This window comes from Rattus norvegicus, chromosome 7, assembly GCF_021556685.1.
Source record: "Rattus norvegicus strain SHRSP/BbbUtx chromosome 7, alternate assembly SHRSP_T2T, whole genome shotgun sequence".
Taxonomy (NCBI): Eukaryota; Metazoa; Chordata; class Mammalia; order Rodentia; family Muridae; genus Rattus; species Rattus norvegicus.
This window is the reverse complement of record NC_141540.1, coordinates 60753908-60773267: the sequence shown is the minus strand read 5'-3', so window position 1 is coordinate 60773267 and position 19360 is coordinate 60753908. Positions and strand designations below refer to the sequence as shown.

General features: G+C 38.1%; 1 protein-coding gene and 1 pseudogene across 3 annotated transcripts in view; one reads left to right on the top strand and one right to left on the bottom strand.

Annotated features, from left to right (window-relative positions):
- Window positions 1–212: 212 nt before the first annotated feature.
- Window positions 213–19360, bottom strand: part of Zfc3h1 (zinc finger, C3H1-type containing) — a 56585-nt gene continuing 37437 nt past the window's right edge. For all 3 annotated transcript variants that reach the window (XM_087557249.1, XM_087557250.1, NM_001432363.1), the window contains 14 exons: window positions 15972–16158; window positions 14133–14321; window positions 13196–13433; window positions 10779–10884; window positions 10500–10698; window positions 9394–9488; window positions 5662–5772; window positions 5308–5412; window positions 5019–5184; window positions 3823–3923; window positions 2208–2309; window positions 1552–1591; window positions 1226–1288; window positions 213–1095 (listed from right to left, as the gene is read on the bottom strand). In XM_087557249.1, coding sequence (XP_087413375.1) covers window positions 958–1095; window positions 1226–1288; window positions 1552–1591; window positions 2208–2309; window positions 3823–3923; window positions 5019–5184; window positions 5308–5412; window positions 5662–5772; window positions 9394–9488; window positions 10500–10698; window positions 10779–10884; window positions 13196–13433; window positions 14133–14321; window positions 15972–16158 — 1840 coding nt within the window. In that variant the 3' untranslated portion in view covers window positions 213–957. The remainder of the gene's footprint in view (window positions 1096–1225; window positions 1289–1551; window positions 1592–2207; window positions 2310–3822; window positions 3924–5018; window positions 5185–5307; window positions 5413–5661; window positions 5773–9393; window positions 9489–10499; window positions 10699–10778; window positions 10885–13195; window positions 13434–14132; window positions 14322–15971; window positions 16159–19360) is intronic.
- On the top strand, window positions 17538–19074 carry Hnrnpa1-ps42 (heterogeneous nuclear ribonucleoprotein A1, pseudogene 42; annotated as a pseudogene).

Below are 19360 nucleotides of genomic sequence, written 5' to 3'. Positions count from 1 at the left end.
ACAGCCATTGGTTTCTGCTGTTTTAAATGAGAGAAGAGTGGCAGAAGAAGAAAGCAATGGTGTCATGGGAAGAATCCTGGCTCCTACTTCCACCCTTCCCCACCAGAGTGAGAAGTGAACAAAGACAGCACCACTATTAAAAGTTAACTTATATTAAAGATATTTTGTACACCAACCACAAAGTAGTACTTGAATACAAAGCAGTTCCAATATTAACTGTTCTTTAAACTGTTAAACTTTATTATAAATTAAAATTTCTTTACAAAAAAAATTGCACATAATATTTGACCACTCTTAGGTTCTGATGCACTGGCATTTGCAATGGTTTCTTTATCTTCAAGTTAAACAGTCTCAGCAAGGAGTCCAGCACGCAGAAAGGGCAGTCAACAACCCTGCTAGAACATTCAAGTGCAACTAGCAGACTTGTGGCCATGGCAGCTACACTCTCCTTAAGATGGACTGCTTACGTCTAAACCCTGAAATGAAGAATCTCAGAGACTTAAAGGGGAGGAACTAAAAGGGACTGCCTGCTTTTTTACTGTAAACATGGCCCTGGAAACTAAATCCCAAACAAGAATCTCTCAGGCATCAGAGAGTGTCAAGTGGACCAGGAATAGCACAACATAAAGGTAGGGAAAGTAAAAAATGAAACCAAAAACAAAGTAAAATTAAAATAAACGTCAGTCGCTTCGAGGAGCTATACTTACGTACATGATGTTAGAGAGTCTGGCAGGGCCCAGAAGCAGGCCAACAGGGAGTTCATTTATCCGTTCCAAGAGTGTCACTCATGTTCATTGCTTCCGGTTTTACGGATAGGGCATTGTAGGAAACTTGATATGATCAATAATGCTTGTCTGCCTTACACAGACCTTAGCCAGGGATCAGCCTAATCTTGAAGAATCATTCAAATAATTTTGGCAATTATTATAAGGGCTTAGAACTGACTGCACCCAGTGTTCAGAGATTCTTGCTTTCTGTTTTGTTACTGTTTAAATTTAAGAGCTCATTTAGGCTGACTCCAATCTCTTGGCACTTGGAAACTAGTTTTCTCAGGTTATCAGTTTTACCTCCTTCTGATGCTTCAAACAAGAGTTGCTGTAAAAGACAGGGAAGCATAGAAGTAAGAGACAGCTATGTTTTGAGCATTTACCACATCAATGGATATGGCACATGCAGAAAATTTATAGGAAAACGTCAAGATAAAATAAAAGATAAAAAGCATTACATCTTTCCATAGTGATGCACAAAGAGGTAACTTCTGTAAGGCTCTCTGATATAAACGGTGGACCTATAAGATAGACAAACACACACTTTCATCAGAAAACATGGTGCACAAAACTTTCAAAAACCTGTCTGCTTCAAGGCAGAATTTACAATATACTAGCATTCAAGTTAAACATGGTTCTCTTGGGATTTAGAGATTTGAAATGGAGTGCTTGAAGGTTAACTTTTATCCTTAATCCTTTTAAAGTGAGAGGCAAACAAAAGGGGCAAAATAGCTAAAAGGAAAAGGAAGTGGCCCATCTGATAATCCAATTACGAACTGCTTACCTCTCTTTGTCCCTTTAGAGCAATCTCAGCAGCAATGGCTCTAAGGGAAAAAAGGAATATAGAAAAGGGGGAAAATTTATATATCTTCAAACAAAATGAAACACCAGCACTGGCAGAATACTGATTGTGGGAATCTGAATACAAAACTTCCTGAAAGTAACAGGCTAAACCTCCAAGGAGTGTAACCTACAGTGAAAAGAAAAATTCAACAATTTTTATCAACTTTACAAGAATAAAGCAGACCAGTGTTTGAACATGAGTAAGATTTATGGGAGGGGAAAAAAATCAAAATTAGTACTAACACCTTACAAATAAAAGCATAGCTATAAAAACATGTACAGACTGTAACAGGGGAAACCCTACATTTTAAAGATGGTTCTAAAGTGTTATATACACTTATTTGTTTGATAATATTGTTATCAAAATGTTCTCCCTCATCAAAATTATTATTATTAATATTATCATTAATCTCAGAAGCAGCTATTAATGAGCATTTTACTCGCTCTAGGTATTAAACCACAGCAAGTACCTAAAACAACTCTATACTATGTCTGTTTAGGGGAGGGGATAAGATGCTATTTCAGATTTACCTGTCTGGAGCAACCCTTACAAATAAAAGCATAGCTATAAAAACATGTACATGATTGTTGCATTACATTTTCCAGGTGGCCAGGCATGTTGGTAAATTATATGTAAACATCTTGGCTTGGAGTTTCAGAATCTGAACATTGCTTTCTTCCCATTCGTGTTGAAGTAGCCTGTAAAGTACATTCAGGAAAATGAACAAAGCATTCAAAGTGCAGGGCACTCCAATGCGCTCTACAACAGGATGTACAACAAGGCGCCAAGGTTGGCCAGTTAAATCCTAACAAGGACACAGCAAACATTTATAGAATGTCTCTTGTGACAACTGTCCCAGGATCACAATGCGCTAAACTACTGTTTACAGCTATCCTCAACAACACAAAGAGCTCGTGCATTCCCGCGTGCAGAAAGCAAAAGCAATCTCAGTACAGACTCCTCTACCCCAAGTGTTTTTAAGGTAATGACTCGACACATCAATATAATTTTAAAAAACTATTTTTCTTTCCTAAAGCAAGCATATTGAATATTGAATATTTCTGGGACTAAAATGAAATATAATAGCTAAGTGTTGAGCTCTTATTCTCCTGGTGGGGAGAGGTAACAAAGGTAATCATAGCAAGAATGGACCAAAACACAAGTAGTATGGCTTACCCACAATTAAACTACCTATGTTTTACCTATGTAAACTGTTTATCATAACAGAAACTAGATTCAAACAGAAAGAAAATACAATCATACTTTCTACTTCACATGCATATCAAAGATAACTTTCTTTTTTTTTTTTTTTTGGTTCTTTTTTTCTGGGGACCGAACCCAGGGCCTTGAGCTAAATCCCCAACCCCCAGATAACTTTCTTTATTGAAATTTCCACCACTAGCTTCTGAACATTAACACAGTTGTCATGAAATTTAATTCTAGAATAATATGGCTAATTTTCTCACAAACTTTGGATTATTTTCCAGACATATACTATATTTCAGACATATAGTATATATTTCATATGCATCATAGCATGGAGAATGCACTTTAAAACAAAAGAGAGTATCTGATAAAAAACATTAGCTATTTTATAAAGACAGCTCTACGGTAAGATGCAACCAACTCAGGGAAAATGACTGCGGTACGCGGTCACTGCAGTGTGCAATGCCTGCACAGTGGGTGTCCAAGCGTGGGCAGGGTAAAGTACTCTTAAGAGATTACCCTGATAGAGCAATTAAGTCACACACAGTGTTCAGAAACTCTTACTCTAAATGAATGTGGACATCCTAGGTCTGTGCTTAAACAGGATCTCAAACCTATTTGTTTTAAGTTTTAACAACAAAAAGTTAGCCTACTTTGTTATTCGTAAGAATATATTGGTTTTATGTCACCAACCCATGAGATCCCAGTACCTGCTAAATATCTGAATAATTGACATGGAAATGTAATATTCCTTTAGCATGCAAAGTAGGTTTACTGCTTATGATGCATATGCAGTAATAAATGGTATACAGTTCTCTGAAATGACCGGATTTTTTTTTCCATTGTCTTTGTATGAAGAACTAAACGTCACTTAACAATTCTGAGGCTAGAGTAGTATAGAGCCATGAGGAAAAGGCAGAACTACATACAGATTTATCAAGGTTTCAAAATTAATTTCATATGAAGAGCCTATACTACTGAGCTGAAAACCAGAATCTTTCTTACCTCAGTGCAAGTCGAGAGTTTGCTGGCATAACAGAGCAGAACCGTTCCAGGGTTTTGGAGTGCTGAGTCTTTGGAACACAGCTCAAATAAAAGAAAATGACCTGCGAAGGTTGAGCGAGGTGAAAATGAATGCAACTAAAAAGCAGACCCCAGTTACCTATTTAATGAAAAAAAAAGGTCTTTAAGACACAAATGTACAAATTATAATGTGTGATTAACTATGCTAGCCACTTTCCAAATACAAAGTAGAGACTACAGTCTAGGGATGAGAGCCATGGACAAAGCACTGACAGGAAGCCAGGAGTCCGAGTTCAATCCTGAGTCTACCTTTACTTGCTGTGCACTGCTGGGCAAGTCAGAGGGCTAACAGTACTTGCCACATCTTGCTCATGGAATCCCCGTAAGAAAATGACTTAATGTCCATGTAGTGGTTTGAGATCCTGGGATAAAGAACGGCACAGAAGCACATCACACATTAATCAGTTATCCTGATGAGCAGCAGAACCATCCTACAGAGGGGGAGTGGGAGTGCACATCTAAGTCTACACTGAATTTTAGTAAGCAGGAGCTTTTGGGTTACATTACATTGACTGAAATCAGACTCTGAAAAGAAACAAACCTGCTTTACCCTTTGTGAGGACGTCATTAATCATAGTTTACTATTATAAATGTAAATAGCACCTTATTTTCAGTTCTGTGACTCCCTAAGCCTGCATTTGCTTGACAGAAATTAGCAAGAGTAGCTACAATCAATATGGTTTTCTATTCATTTATTAATTTATTCACTTTGCATCGATCACAGCCCTCCCTCTCCTCCCACGCCCCCTCCGCCTCACGTAGCCCCTCCCCTATCCCCAGGATATCCTAATTTTTACAAGGCCTAAGAAGGCACCTTTTCCTGGACTATGAAGTAAAGAACTGATCACAGGAAGGATGGTGAATGTTAGCAAAGTGGTCCCAGGAAAAGCTCTCAATATAAAATAGTAGGTTTTTTTTTTTTTTTTTTTTGTTCTTTTTTTCGGAGCTGGGGACCGAACCCAGGGCCTTGCGCTTCCTACGTAAGCACTCTACCACTGAGCTAAATCCCCAGCCCCATAAAATAGTAGTTTTGCTGTCTTTGGTAAATTTTCATTGTTATATACAGACATTTTATAACAAAACAAAAAAAAAACCAAAAAGAACCATTAAATTCTTACCCGATTATGAAATTCATAGTTGGACCAGTAATCAGCACTGCTAAAAGGGATGGGGTATCGGGCAGGGACCGTAACCAAACATCTATTCACTAAGTCAGTAAAAAATTTGAATTCTTGGACTTTATTTCTGGATCCAGCAGCTCTATTATTGGCAAAGACAAGATAACTGCCAAAAGAAAGACATTGTGCTTCAGAATAATTAAGCCAGTAACTCAGCAAAAAGATGATCACCCTTTCCCCACCATAGGACTACTCCAAAAATCCCTTTCTTAAACAGAGCTAAACTTACTCCATCCAAATCTTCTGCACGATATCAGACCTCATGGCCACCCCTAATGCTGCTTCATATGCTTCTATTGTCTCTTTAATACTTGACTGAAGAGGATGACAAAGGCTGCAAAGAAATGAAGAAAATAAGTGTTTAGTTTAACTTCGTTAGGTAAAGGAATGACAGCACACACTTTAAACATACAGACATTATTACAGTAAAGTCTCCTTGTTCTTGTCTTTCAGTAAATACAGGCTTAGCATCTCTTTGAATGTGCTTCAGTGACTCTTTAATACATCATAATTCATAAAACATCAACTGTAAATAGAGAGGTTTAACATGCAGCGTTCCTCTCCACAGTAGATAATGTCTCACCAGTAAATCAGCCATAAATAAGGGACTTGGTTGTTAAATACATCATCATCAAAATTTCCTTTACATAAGCACGCTGGAATGTCAAGTGGTCCTGGGATATTTAAGAGATACCTGAAAGGAGAAAATCCCAACATTATATGAAATTATGCCTAGGCACACATGGATTAAAATACAGACATTGATAATCTTGAGTTTCAACTTAATTGAAATATTTCTACAAAAGAATGAACTTTTCTAAAATCATACCTGCTCAAAATTTTACTTTTATACCAATATGGATTAACTCTCCCCAAATAAGTTTGCAATTTTATTCCCCAAATTAAACAAATCATCTAATTAAACCTTATTAGAAATAAAAGGTCCAAATGAGATTACAAAGTATCTGAAATTTCATAAAATCTGTACATTCTTGTAGGGGCAAAGTGCTACAAAATCTGTTATCTGAATATGTATATGTATAGATAGATAGATAGATAGATAGATAGATAGATAGATAGACAGACAGACAGACACATATAAAAGTTTAATTTAGACATAACAAATAAAATATTACATACAAGAATTTATCAGGGGTTGGGGATTTAGCTCAGTGGTAGAGCGCTTGCCTAGGAAGCGCAAGGCCCTGGGTTCGGTCCCCAGCTCCGAAAAAAAGAACCAAAAAAAAAAAAAAATTATCAGAAAAAGAGCCATTTTCAGAGTATCAAAATGCTCTGAATTCTATCACCCCTTTCTTTTCAAAAGCAGAAGAGCAGTGTTTAAGAGGTCATCCTTAGAAACCTGAATAAGCCTCTTTGACTTTCACTACTTCAGCTCTTCTTCCAATGTATCTGAGTCTCTTTATGTGTAACATCAGAGTCATGGATTCATCTAATCTTGAAATGACAATCTAAATATAATCATTTACAATGGATTTTAAAAGGACTGTAAGGGAAAAATTTTAAAGCGTTAGCCCAGCTTGTGGGAAGGCAGCAAACAGAGAGAGCATCTGGAGGTCGGGTTAGCATCCCCACTATCACAGCTGGCTCTATTACTTTGAGTTACCCAGGACTGAGGACTTTAGAATCCTCCATTGAAAAGTAAAATGACTTCAAATCTAATGTACATAAAACTGTATTATCTCTAGGGCAACTTTCTCAAAGTGAATGAAAACACCAAGGTAACTTTCTAGATTCATTTGAAACAAATAAAATAGTTCTTGCTGCTTGTCATCTTTATACTAAATGAAAGTATAATCTTTATGCTATAAAGAGTTGATCAAATCCACTTCTAGATAAGTATTACAGTGCTACATATTATCTTGAATACATTTCAAGCACTGATTTCTACTAATAAACTAATTATTATATATGCTTAAAATATATATACATACACATAACAATGAACCAAAAATTATCTCATTTACTGGCACTCTCTGAATATTTAACTCAAAAGACATTTTGAGGGGTTGGGGATTTAGCTCAGCGGTAGAGCGCTTGCCTAGCGAGCACAAGGCCCTGGGTTCGGTCCCCAGCTCCGAAAAAAAAAAGAAAAGAAAAGAAAAAAAAAAAAAGACATTTTGTTTTCTCACAATGTAGCCTGGGTTAGTCTTAAACTCAAATCCTTCTTCCTCAATCTCTCAAGTACTTGTATCACAGGCGTGTGCCACTATGGCTATAGGCTTCTTAAATTAATCCTTGTGCAGACAAATACTTTCCTATTATCTACATAAACTAAGTACAGGTGTCTTTTTTCTAATTCTTGGTGATATATGATTATTTCACAAAAGAATTTAATAAAAGATGTCAGTAAAAAAACCATAAGGTGATTTAGAGGCAATCTAGTTTCAAATTTTTATAGATACTGTTTTTTATTCTGCTCAATTAAGCTAGCATCAAGATCTAAAGACCTTTGATTAGTTACCAAGGCAAAATCTGGCATCACCCCTTTGTAAGCTAAACTAATTATCTCCATGACCAAGGGTAAACCAGAGCACAAGTCTGTCAAGGGCTTTGTTTGGCCTTGAATTAGTCTTTTGCCAAAGTTCAAAAGCAAACCAATTTAATTTTAAAGAAAAGAAAAAAAAGACTGGGTGTGGAGGAGGGAATCGACTTCTAAATTCCTTCTATTTCTTGTCTGTTCCTCGACATTCTTTTTTTTTTTTTTCCTTTTCTTTTTTTTCCCCGAGCTGGGAACCAAACCCAGGGCCCTGCACTTGCTAGGCAAGTGCTCTACCACTGAGCTAAATCCCCAATCCACGTTCCTCGACATTCTTGTAACTATATTTAAAATATTAATGTCCATATTTTAAGAATTTTTAAAGGTATTGATAAAATGTAAAGGTCTAAATTTACAAAAACAAAACAAACCAGAGATAAACAAACTTTATTTTCAATCTGACTTACTGGGAGATAGCTGGACAGAGAGCTCAAGTTTTAAACACTGATTGCTCTCCCAAAGGACCTAATTCAACTGCTAATACCCAGGGCTCTGGATTATATTAGCTCTTTATCAACCCATAACCATCTGTAATTCTAGGTCCAGAGCATCTAAAGCCCCCTTTCTGGCCTCCTTAGGCACTAAGCACACAACATGATACACAGACTTAAGTGCAGGCAAAACACCTATCCACACAAAATTTAAACATGTGACTTGACATTGCATGCTTTTATTAAAAGGTAGACTAAGGAGAAAGGGGGAGGAGGGCAGCATCTAGGTAAAAGTATCATCTGCACAATTTTGACTTGCCACCACAAAACTAAGATTTTATTTTCACTTATCAGTATTTCCTATAAGAATTCTTTTAGGGAGCTGATGAGATGGCTCAGTGGTCAAGAGTGCTGGCTGCTCTCACAAAACACTAGAGGTTAGTTCCCAGCCCCAGTACAGGGTGCTGGCAACTGTCTGTAACTCCCAACACTCCTTCTGGACTCCTTGAGCATTATACATACATATACACAGAGAATTTATAATTTAGAAATGTATAACAAAGTAATGGAGAGTATCATAAATATTTTCTTTTTGATGATGTTTTTCTCACAATCAGCAAACTGTAGTTATTTTTATAAATACAAGTTTACTGGAGCACAGACACACCCATTCATTTACTGACTTTTTTTCCCCACTACAACACCACAGCTGTGTAGGAATAATAAAACATAACCTGCAAACTGAAAACTATTTTCTGGTTCAAGAAAAGAGCAGTTGTTCCCATACAGAGAAATGAGGAAGAAGGAGGAAAAGTTTAAAGTCTTCCATTCTTTGATGATCTGAGTATCTCTTTCAATGTTGTGACAGAGCTCTCAGCAAAGTAAGGACAGTAACTACAGAGTTATTGAGAAACTGATGGGTTGAGAAAAAAAAATCCTCTAAAGCTGTTTACTAACCATTTCACAGCCTAAATAGAGCAGTAACTTAGAAAGGGCTTTTTGTTTGGGTTTTTTAAAATTAACCAGTAAGTAAAATCCATTTTTTCACGTTATCACTGAGATTGTCTCCGGACTCATCATTACTGCAGGACTAAACAACAATTAACAGGGTAAATAGAGAAGCTACAAAAGCCTTAGCTGTATGCTATCTTGCATTTTATATCTTGCTTCCATTCCCTCATCTTCAGCCCTCAGGACAGCTCTGTAGGAGAGTACTCGGGATATTAAATAAGCAGTCTGAATGGAATCAACCAACAAGAAAATACTATCTTTCCACTGGCCTAAATTCTTTCTCATTCCTCTACAGACCAAAATTCCCACAACTTACCGAAATAAATCCACATTACTATACTTCTCAAAGCCAGGTTTAAAGAAGGATCCAATAAATTGTCTCAAAAGTGGAAGAAGCTTATCACCTCCGTTCTATAAAAGAAAGGAGGGACACATGTCAGGCTTGTATTTGATAAAGACTTTGACGAGATTATTTTTCTTGGTGAGATGGGAACAAAATGAGTAAACATGAACGCACCCTCACTTCCTGTGATAGCTGGTTCTAATCGATAACCTGACATCACCTGGGAAGAGTCTCACCTGTGGATACTGTCATAATTGTTATTTGATATGGAAGGTCCAAGTCATTGTGGCACCATTCCCAAGGCTGAGGACCCTGATCTATGTAAGTGTGGACAGTAAGTGGGTACTAATAAGCACACATGCTCTTGAGTGTATGTATGACTCTCTGCTCTTGAGCGTGAGTGTGACTAGTTGCTTCGGGCTCCTGATGCTGTAATAAATGGATGCTAACCTATAATTGTTGAGTTTAAATAAACCTTATCTTCCCCAAGTTGTTTTTTGTCCAGGTTTTCATCACAACAGAAATGAATTTGAAACACCTCTGGATTAAATTCAACTAACTATTAAATAATGTATCTAGTATTATCAAAGGCTCAATCAGCCTTTGATTAATCTAAGATCTTTTTTTTTTAAGATTTTATTTATTTGTTTTATGTATGTGCGTACACTGTCACTGTCATCAGACACACCAGAAGAGGGTATCAGATTCCATTATAGATGGTTGTGAGCCATCACGTGGTTGCAGGGAATTGAACTCAGGACCTCTGGAAAAGCAGACATGTTCTTAACTGCTGTCCCCAGCCCCTACCAAGACCTTAAGCAGCTATCACATCTGTTGCTAATGTGGATACTTTGGGTGTAAACATAAATAACATAGTTTGTGCTCTTGAGGAGTTCTTAGAGACAAAAAGCCCTGCACGCAAATGCAATGGTAAAACTGCAGGAAGAGCAGGAAAATCTAGTTTAACCTACAAAGGGCAGAAAGACCAAGAAGGCTATGCTACCGGGAGAAGTCACTGGTGAGGGAATACAAAATACAGAAATACCGTATTTAAGAAGCATGAGTAATTTTTGTTTTACCTGCAAGATGAAAAATTTGCAGAGATGATAAAAAATTTCCGCATTCTGAGGATTATTTTCAAATGCAGTAAGCCAAACCCATCGGGCTTTGTCATAACAATCTGTTTTCAAATACAAAGCTGCGAGGGTTTCCAATAACTGGCAGTTTGTGGGACAGGACTCCAGTAAGCTTTTACAAAGCTCCACTGCCTCCTCATCCCTAAGAAGAAGAAGGAGGAGACGGGGCTCAGACACTGTGAGGACTGACTTTAGCACAGTTGTCTGCTCATTGAGCTTTACCTCTCCAGGAGCTGGTGTAGAGCCATCATGTTTGTGTAAAGTGGAAGGCAGACCTCTGTTCTTTCTCCACTGGTAAGGGCCTCGTCTGTACACGCTTTCACGGCATCTACCACCAAACACAAAGTCAATCACTTCATGTCATACTGAAAAGACAGCAACATAAACCCATGTGTCTCCATTTAAGGACCAGGCCTGATTTCAAAAAGACCATAAGGCTTCAACTTCATGAATAGACTGTAAGTCCCAGAAAGTCATAAGACACCAGCTCTAGAAACAGACCATAAAGTCCAGAACAAGATCATAAAATCCCCTCCCAAAAACAGCCTTGGATATCCAGAAAAATGGGGAAATACCTTATCTCAGAATGGGCCATCTGTGCCTAGAGCCCTATCTCATCACATGGTTAAACATTCACAACATAGGAACACAGACACTGACCTCCTGTGACCCCCTAGAGCCCACCAATGAAATTTTAGAATACCTAATCCCTCTAAGAAGGCCTGCCTGCCTTTGTCTGGGGTCTCCTGCACTTTAGAGAAGGGTCCACGCGCACGCTGGTTGTTTCTGCACACTTTCTGAATCTGGGGCCCTCCTTCTATTACCAACTCTAAGACGCCCTTCCTAGCCCATCATCCTCCTGTCGTCACTTAACCCTGACATCCACCCAAGTGCAGTGCTTCAGGTCTCACCACACTCCTACACTTCCAGATACTACCTTACGTTCCTGTTAAAAGTAGAACCATCTCTTATGAGATTCCACTAACAATAAGCGGTATTTTTACTTAAATTAGCATCTGTAATTACCTTAAATTCCTTAAAACTCACTCCAAAAATAGAACCACAAAATTATCTTTCAATTTTTTTCTGATCACTTAAAGGAGTCTTTCTTTGATGTTTTTACCTAAACTAGATTTTTTTTCCCTTAAAAAAAAAAAAATTCCTCCCCTGAAAATATAAGGGTGGGTCCTTCCGCTGGTTTAACACCTTCTTTTGAACTGGTAAGGTCACTTTGCAGAGCACCTGTACTCATCACCACACTCTCTGAATACTTGCATGAATTCAATCTCTCCTCCCACACACTCCTGGGGATGGACTACCACCATCAGGCTTGGGCTCATCATCCAGACTTCTCACTGGTCTGTATTAGTTCTTTCCTTTCTTCTTCTCCACTCCTCTCCTCCCCTCTCCCCTGTCCTCTCCTCTACTCTCCTTTCTTCCTTTCTTCTTTCCTCCCTTCCTTCCTTCCTTCCTCCCTTCCTTCCTTCCTTCCTTCCTTCCTTCCTTCCTTCCTTCCTGATCTGCCTGCCTCTGCCTCCTGAGTGCAGGGATTAAAGGCATGTGCCACTGTGCCTGTTCTTACAGCTCAATCACAGAAGCCCTATTCTGGTCTGTTTTCTTATATAGAGTAAAGTTCAACCCCCTCCTTTGTCTTCCCTTTTTTCATGGGTATTCAACAAGGGTTTATTAAGCACTTAGCAAATCACAGAAATTCAACCAAAGCCCTTAGGAAATACACAAACAAGCACAGGTCTGTATCTTTGAGAAGGTCGCCTTGTACACGTTGTAGTTCTGCTTCACAGTTCAGCCCCAACTCTCAGACACTTTCCTAGAACTCGAAAACCTATAGTAATCTCCCCCTCCTGAGTTTAGAGTACCAAATAATTCTACAAATGACAGATTCTTACTTCTTAAAATTTATACTACATACTAATACATTGTATATGGCCTTACATACTTCATAATTATATCAAATGCATAAACCACCATCAGGATTATATACTTACGTTAGGGAGGAACAGGTTTTAAACTCAATTATATGTTCAATATGGCAGATTTATGTTTAGCATATAATATTGACAACATGAAAAAAATTAAGGGGGCTGAAGAGATGGCGCTGCAGTTAATGGCACTGACTGCTCTTTCAGAGGTCCCAAGTTCAAATCCCAGCAACCATATAGTAGCTCACAACCATCTATGGTGAATCTGAAGACAGCTACAGTGTACTTATATATAATAAATAAATCTTAAAAAACAGAAAAACCCACATCCTTACGAGACTTACAGAACAAAATAAACAAGCAAACTTAGCTCTACAATTTGATCAACTCCTCTAACCTGATTGTATTATCAGGAAGTAAACGTGCGCATGCAGATGCACATGCATTTAATAACAATACATTAATCTTGCATCCTTTGCCATAATAAAAAAAATTAAGCCACAATGTAGCTTTTCTGTTTCACAGATGCACTGACCATCTTAAGTAACTCAGTAGTATAAAAAATACTTAGAAACTAAAGTGCAATTACAAATTAAGTCACCCCATTTTTTGAAGTGATAATGAATAAGTGAACTGATGTTCTGAACAATGGTTTGTAATTTGTAATGCCTGATATCATAATTAATAAACATCACTTACCCTCAAACACTGCTAGTAATAAGTCTGGGTTAGTCTTGACATCTTGAGCTGCTTGCCATGGCATTACAAATGGTTCTGTGTTAACAATCCTTGAAGGATTAGCATTAGATGGATCATAAAGTTTTGAAGGGAGACTATTGAACTCAATAAGATGTATGTAGGCCAGCCACGCCAGACACCGATCTTCTGTCCTAAGGTATTCAGCTACTATTGCATCATTAGCCAATTTTAATGCATTCTAGGGAAAATGAAAACATTTGGAAGTGTTTTTAAATACTCATTCCCATCCACAAAAAGATTCAAATCTAAAGAATGAAACTGAATAAATGATTCTTAAATATATGAGTGAGAACAAATTTCAAGATAGTTTCTCCGTGTGGCCCTGGCCACCCTCAAACTCAGAGATCCCTGCCTCTGACTCCCAAGTGCTGGGATTCGTGTTGGGATTAACGGCATGCACCATCACCAACTGGCTTATAAGTGACATTTTCTATAGTCACCACATTTTTCAATGACAAATTTGAGATTACTCAAGTTTGATATAATAATGAAATAAAATGAAAAATATTAAGATCCCTTACACTTAAAATCTGATAAGTTAAAGACAAAAGAAGGAAAGAAGAAAAGAAAGAAAGACAGGCAGACTGATTGACTGAAAAATCCTTTTAGATCATAGGTTAAGGCTTAGTTAGGAAGTGACTAACACAATCTTTTGAAGTAAACCCTATAAAAACTCAGTTTTTTTTGTTTGGTCGGCATAGGCATAAAGGCAGTATGCCAACCAAACAAAAGTAGAGTGTCACCACAACTTACTTGTAAGTGACAAGAGTTCAAATCCAAAGCCTCACTGTTCAACAGTGCTCCAGTGCTACTCACGTCTGAGACCTGTATACACACACTATGCAAGATGAGATCAGATACTATCATAAGTGTTTACCTGTAAAATCGCAAGTGCGCTTTGGCATCTCCCAGTGAATATATGTAGCTGAACTCTAAACAAAAGAGCCTCTAACAGCTGAAAGGACAGAATATCTGATGTTTCCCGTTTGGCTGCTCCCATCAGAAACTCTACCATCCTCTCACACACGTAATCCTTTTCTTCAAAGGTGCTTTCTAGGTGCAAAAACTGATGAAAATGGTTTCACATAATTAATCCTGCTTTATAGGAAAACACTACATATAAACTGTCATTCAATTAAGATACTGTCTCAATAGATATACAATTATGAAAAGAGTAACTATAAAAATAAATAAACCTACTTTCCAGTATAATATCCAGATCTGCCTTCTGTCACAGATTAGTACATAAAATCAGATGAACTAAAATAAAAATGTATTCTCCCAATCAACACCCAGAGCAACTGTACTTCATTTCTGAATCAATATGGTGAACAAGACCATGACAGAGATGCAGAGCTTACATTTATGACCATACACAATCTATGCTGATGGGGAATGTGACTCTTTAAAAATGAAAGAGCAGTGTCTGTGGATGGAGCGATAGCTCAGCAGTTAGAAGTTCAGGGTTGGGGCTGGGGATTTAGCTCAGTGGTAGAGCGCTTACCTAGGAAGCGCAAGGCCCTGGGTTCGGTCCCCAGCTCCGAAAAAAAAAAGAACCAAAAAAAAAAAAAAAAAGTTCAGGGTTGAATTCCCACCAAGCACACAGCCCCTCACAATGGCCTGCAATTCAGGCCCAGAGTTCCCCACAGTCTCTGGCATCCAAGGGCACCAGGCACACAAGGGGTGCACAGACATACACTCATGCAAAACACCCATACATGAAATAAAAAATAAAAGAGCATCTGTATTAGAAATGTAAGACACCCTAAAGAACAAACAAATTTAAGGAAGAATGCTACAATTTTTGAATATGCCTTTCTCTGGAAAAGCTTGTGGTGATCAACAGCATCAACTCTAGATTGTTGGATTTGGAGAGTCTTTGCTATCCAAAACTATAACAGGTATAAGTAATCAATTCATGTATTAAGAGGCAATATGTTATCCCAAGCTTTGAGTTTCAGATCTGAGGCATGCTGGCCCCATAATACTGAGGAGTTTGCCACAACCTAACCAACACAGGAAATCCTATCTCAAAGTAAACAAAGTAACTTTGATAAATCTGTTTATGGACTGGAGATATTACTCAGTAGTGATGTGGGTCTTATCATTTATAAGGATCTAGTTTTAAACCCCTGCTGATTTTGAAACAAACAAACAAACAAGACAACTGATAACGCGTTCATCAGGCGTTACCTGAATTTAATGGTTCCTGAGTTCAGTAGACAGAAGTTCAGAAATTAACAAACATGAGTCTATTTCACAGATCTATTTAAGTTTGGATAAGAAAACTATTCTCTCAAAGAAAAGTCCAGTACTAGCAGAAATTACAGGTAAAACTTATTTTCATAAACAGAGATTTTTAAAAATTCTAGCAATCATAATTTTTCACAACCAAAGAAATTTAAAAGAATAAAATTTTTCATGTTTCTGAAACTCCCTTAACTTTGTCCAAATAGAAACTATATAACAATTTTTCTAATAACTTTCTTTAATTAATATACTTAACAACCCAATCATGTCTTCTTTAAATATTTCTCTTGTATATTCAAAAATCTATCCCTATAGAGAAGTGACAGGAACCTGAGAATTGGAGACATCAATCTACACAGTGATAAAGTATATAGTCTTTTAAGCTACCTACCAATTATTAAGATGGCCCCAAGGAATAATGACCATAGCATACATCAACCACATGGCTGACATCTTTTCTACTTACAGTACAAAAGCTTTGATAGTCAGGAGCATACTCAACAGCCGTTTCACACATTTCCTGCACCTCCTCCTTGGTCCCTCTTTTTGAGAACAATCTGAGGTAATGACACCAAATTTCTGGATTGTCTTTATTGTTTTCCAAAGCTCGAGCCAGTACATTTAAAGCAGAATCCAAAGATTCTGAGCACAATCTGTATGTTTAAAAGAAAGGGCAGTGTTCACTGTAAGAGGCTGAGCAGCTCGGGCTGCAGTTCAGTGTAACAGCACATGCTCAGCAGACACATGGCACCAGGCTCAACACCAGCAGTGTAAAACACTCAAACACTTAACATCTAAGCAGGCTAATCAAATAAACCAAACTAACAATCTACTTTCTACTAGACCTACAAGAAGCCAAGATCACTATGATACAAAGTATTTAATTGGGATTTTAAATCATATCTGTCAAAGCCAAAAGGTCCCGATCTCCCATAGACTAAATAATTTCTTTTAAAGTAGATATTCTCTGTAAGCATTTACCACAGATAAAAACCTAGTATAATAAAAGTATTTTAATTATCGACTTCAAATGTGTTCTACACGTTCATACTCAGCAATACCTTTTATGATTTATACTGTTTGAAAACAGGAAAGTTAAACAACTCTCTCTCTCAAGGCCAGCTACTGCCAGCATAAAATATCAAAGCTTTCAATATAATAGTTCTTTTCAGCTCTAAGGCTTGCTATCTCTTAAAGAAGATAATTCTTTCAAGAGCCTACTCATAGAGTAATGTATAGTTCCTTTGTCCTTTACTCAATGAGTCAGACAAGAAAGCACTGTAACTTACCCCATTCTCATGGAAATGACACATAAACAAGTTAAAAAAAGACCCTTTTCAGGTATGTGTGCTTTCTCAGCACTCTGCTGCTGTTGTCTTATTTAACAGGTTTTATACTAAGTTTTAAGATAGGTCTTTCCCAGGAGACTGCTTTTTAATAAAAGAAACTATTATACTTTAAATTTACATTATAAAGATTATTTCTAGCTTGCTCTTTACTATTAAAAGGCAGAAGAGTATGAAACTTGTAGCAGAAACTACTAGCTGTGAAATATATAACTTAACCACCCATGGAAAATAGACCACTTCCATCAGAATTTTAAAATGGCTAAAATAAACTTAAATCTCCATTGCAAATTAACCTAAAATTTAACCTTCCCATCCTCATCATAATTTTACTAACATTTTCACCCCCTTTTTGGATTTTGAGAGAGGGTTTCACTATGTAGCTTTGGCTGGCCTAGAAAGAACTCACTACATAGACCAGGCTGGCCTAAATCTCACAGAAATCCAACTGCTAGGATTAAAGATGTAATCCATGTACATCAAACTTCAGTATAATTTACCACCTATTATGCACTGAGCCATAAACACAAAAGGAAGTTCTACTCTTAAAAACTTTTCTACTAGGTTTACAACAATAGAATACTTTTGGCTTTGTCAAGAAGTAAACTAGGGACTCAAAACCAAATATGGTCTTCCTCTTGGTCCCATATTGAACTCAAGTTGGAAGAGGTGAGTCCGGTCTCAAAATGGAGGGCCACGATCCAAAGGAACCAGAGCAGCTGAGGAAGATGATTATTGGTGGTCTGAGCTTCAAAACCACAGATGATAACTTAAGAGAACATTCTGAGAAATGGGGCACACTTACAGACTGTGTGGTAAGGAGAGATCCTCAAACAAAACATGTCAGAGGCTTTGGTTTTGTGACCTACTCTTGTGTGGAAGAAGTGGATGCTGCAATGTGTGCTTGGCCACACAAGGTTGATGGACATGTGGTGGAACCAGAGAGAGCTGTTTCTAGAGAGGATTCTGTAAAGCCTGGTGTCCACTTAATGGTGAAGAAAATTTTTGTTGTTGGTATTAAAGAGGATACAGAAGAATATAATGAGACTACTTTGAAAAGTATGGCAAGATTGAAACCATAGAAGTTATAGAAGACAGGCAGAGTGGAAAAAGAGAGGATTTGCTTTTCTAACTTTTGATGATTATGACACAGTTGATAAAATTGTTGTTCAGCGGATGTAGATCTCTCCTTAGAGACACAGCAAGAATACAGCAAATACATAGGCGAATGCCAGCAGCAAACCACTGAATTGAGAACGGGACCCCCGTTCAAGGAATCAGAAAGGACTGAAAAAGCTTGAAGGGACTTGAGACCCCATATGAACAACAATGCCAACCAACCAGAGCTTCCAGGGACTAAGCCACTACCCAAAGACTATACATGGACTGACCCTGGGCTCCAACCTCATAGGTAGCAATGAATAGCCTAGTAAGAGCACCAGTGAAAGGGGAAGCCCTGGGTCCTGCTAAGACTGAACCCCCAGTGAACGTGATTGTTGGGGGGAGGGTGGTAGTGGGGGGAGTATGGGGAGGGGGACACCCCATGTAGAAGGGGAGGGGAGTGGGAGGAGGATGTTGGCCCGGAAACCAGGAAAGGGAATAACAATCGAAATGTAAATAAGAAATACTCAAGTTAATAAAGATGAAAAAAAAAATTGTTGTTCAGAAATACCATACTATTAATGGGCATAATTGTGGAGTGGAAAAGGCCCTTTCTAAACAAGAGCTGCAGTCTGCTGGGTCACAGAGAGGACATAGAGGTGGATCTGGCAACTTTATGGGACGAGGAGGAAACTTTGGTCGAGGAGGAAACTTTGGTGGAAGAGGACGCTATGGTGGTAGAGGTGAAGGCAGTAGGGGCAGGTATGGAGGTAGAGGTGGTAGACATCATGGATTTGGAGGTGATGGTGGCAACTATGGTGGTGGTCCTGGTTAAGTAGTAGAGGAGGTTATGGAGGTGGTGGACCAGGATATGGAAACCAAGGTGATGGATCTGGTGGTGGTGGAGGAGGACATGATGGTTATAATGAAGGAGGAAATTTTGATGGAGGTAGCTATGGGGGTGGTGGGAACTATAATGACTTTGGAAATTATAGTGGACAGCAACAATCTAATTATGGACCCATGATGGGGGCAGTTTGGGTGGAAGAAGCTCAGGCAGTCTATGGTGGTGGCTATGGATCTAGAGGTGGAAGTGGTGGACATGGTGACAGAAGGTTTTAAAATAAAACAGAAACAAACAGCTACAGTTCTCAGCAGGAGAGAGAGCGAGGAGTTGTCAGGAAAGCTGCAGTTACTTTGAGACAGTCGTCCCACATGCATTAGAGGAACTGTAAAATCTGCCACAGAAGGAACGGTGATCCATGGTCAGAGAAGTCACTGCAGCTTAAACAGGAAGCCCCTCTTGTTCAGGATGCTCACAGCCACAGTTTACAAAAGTGCAGCCACTGACTAATGCAATGAGTATCAATTAGATGTACATTCTGAGGTCTTTTATCTGTTGTAGCTT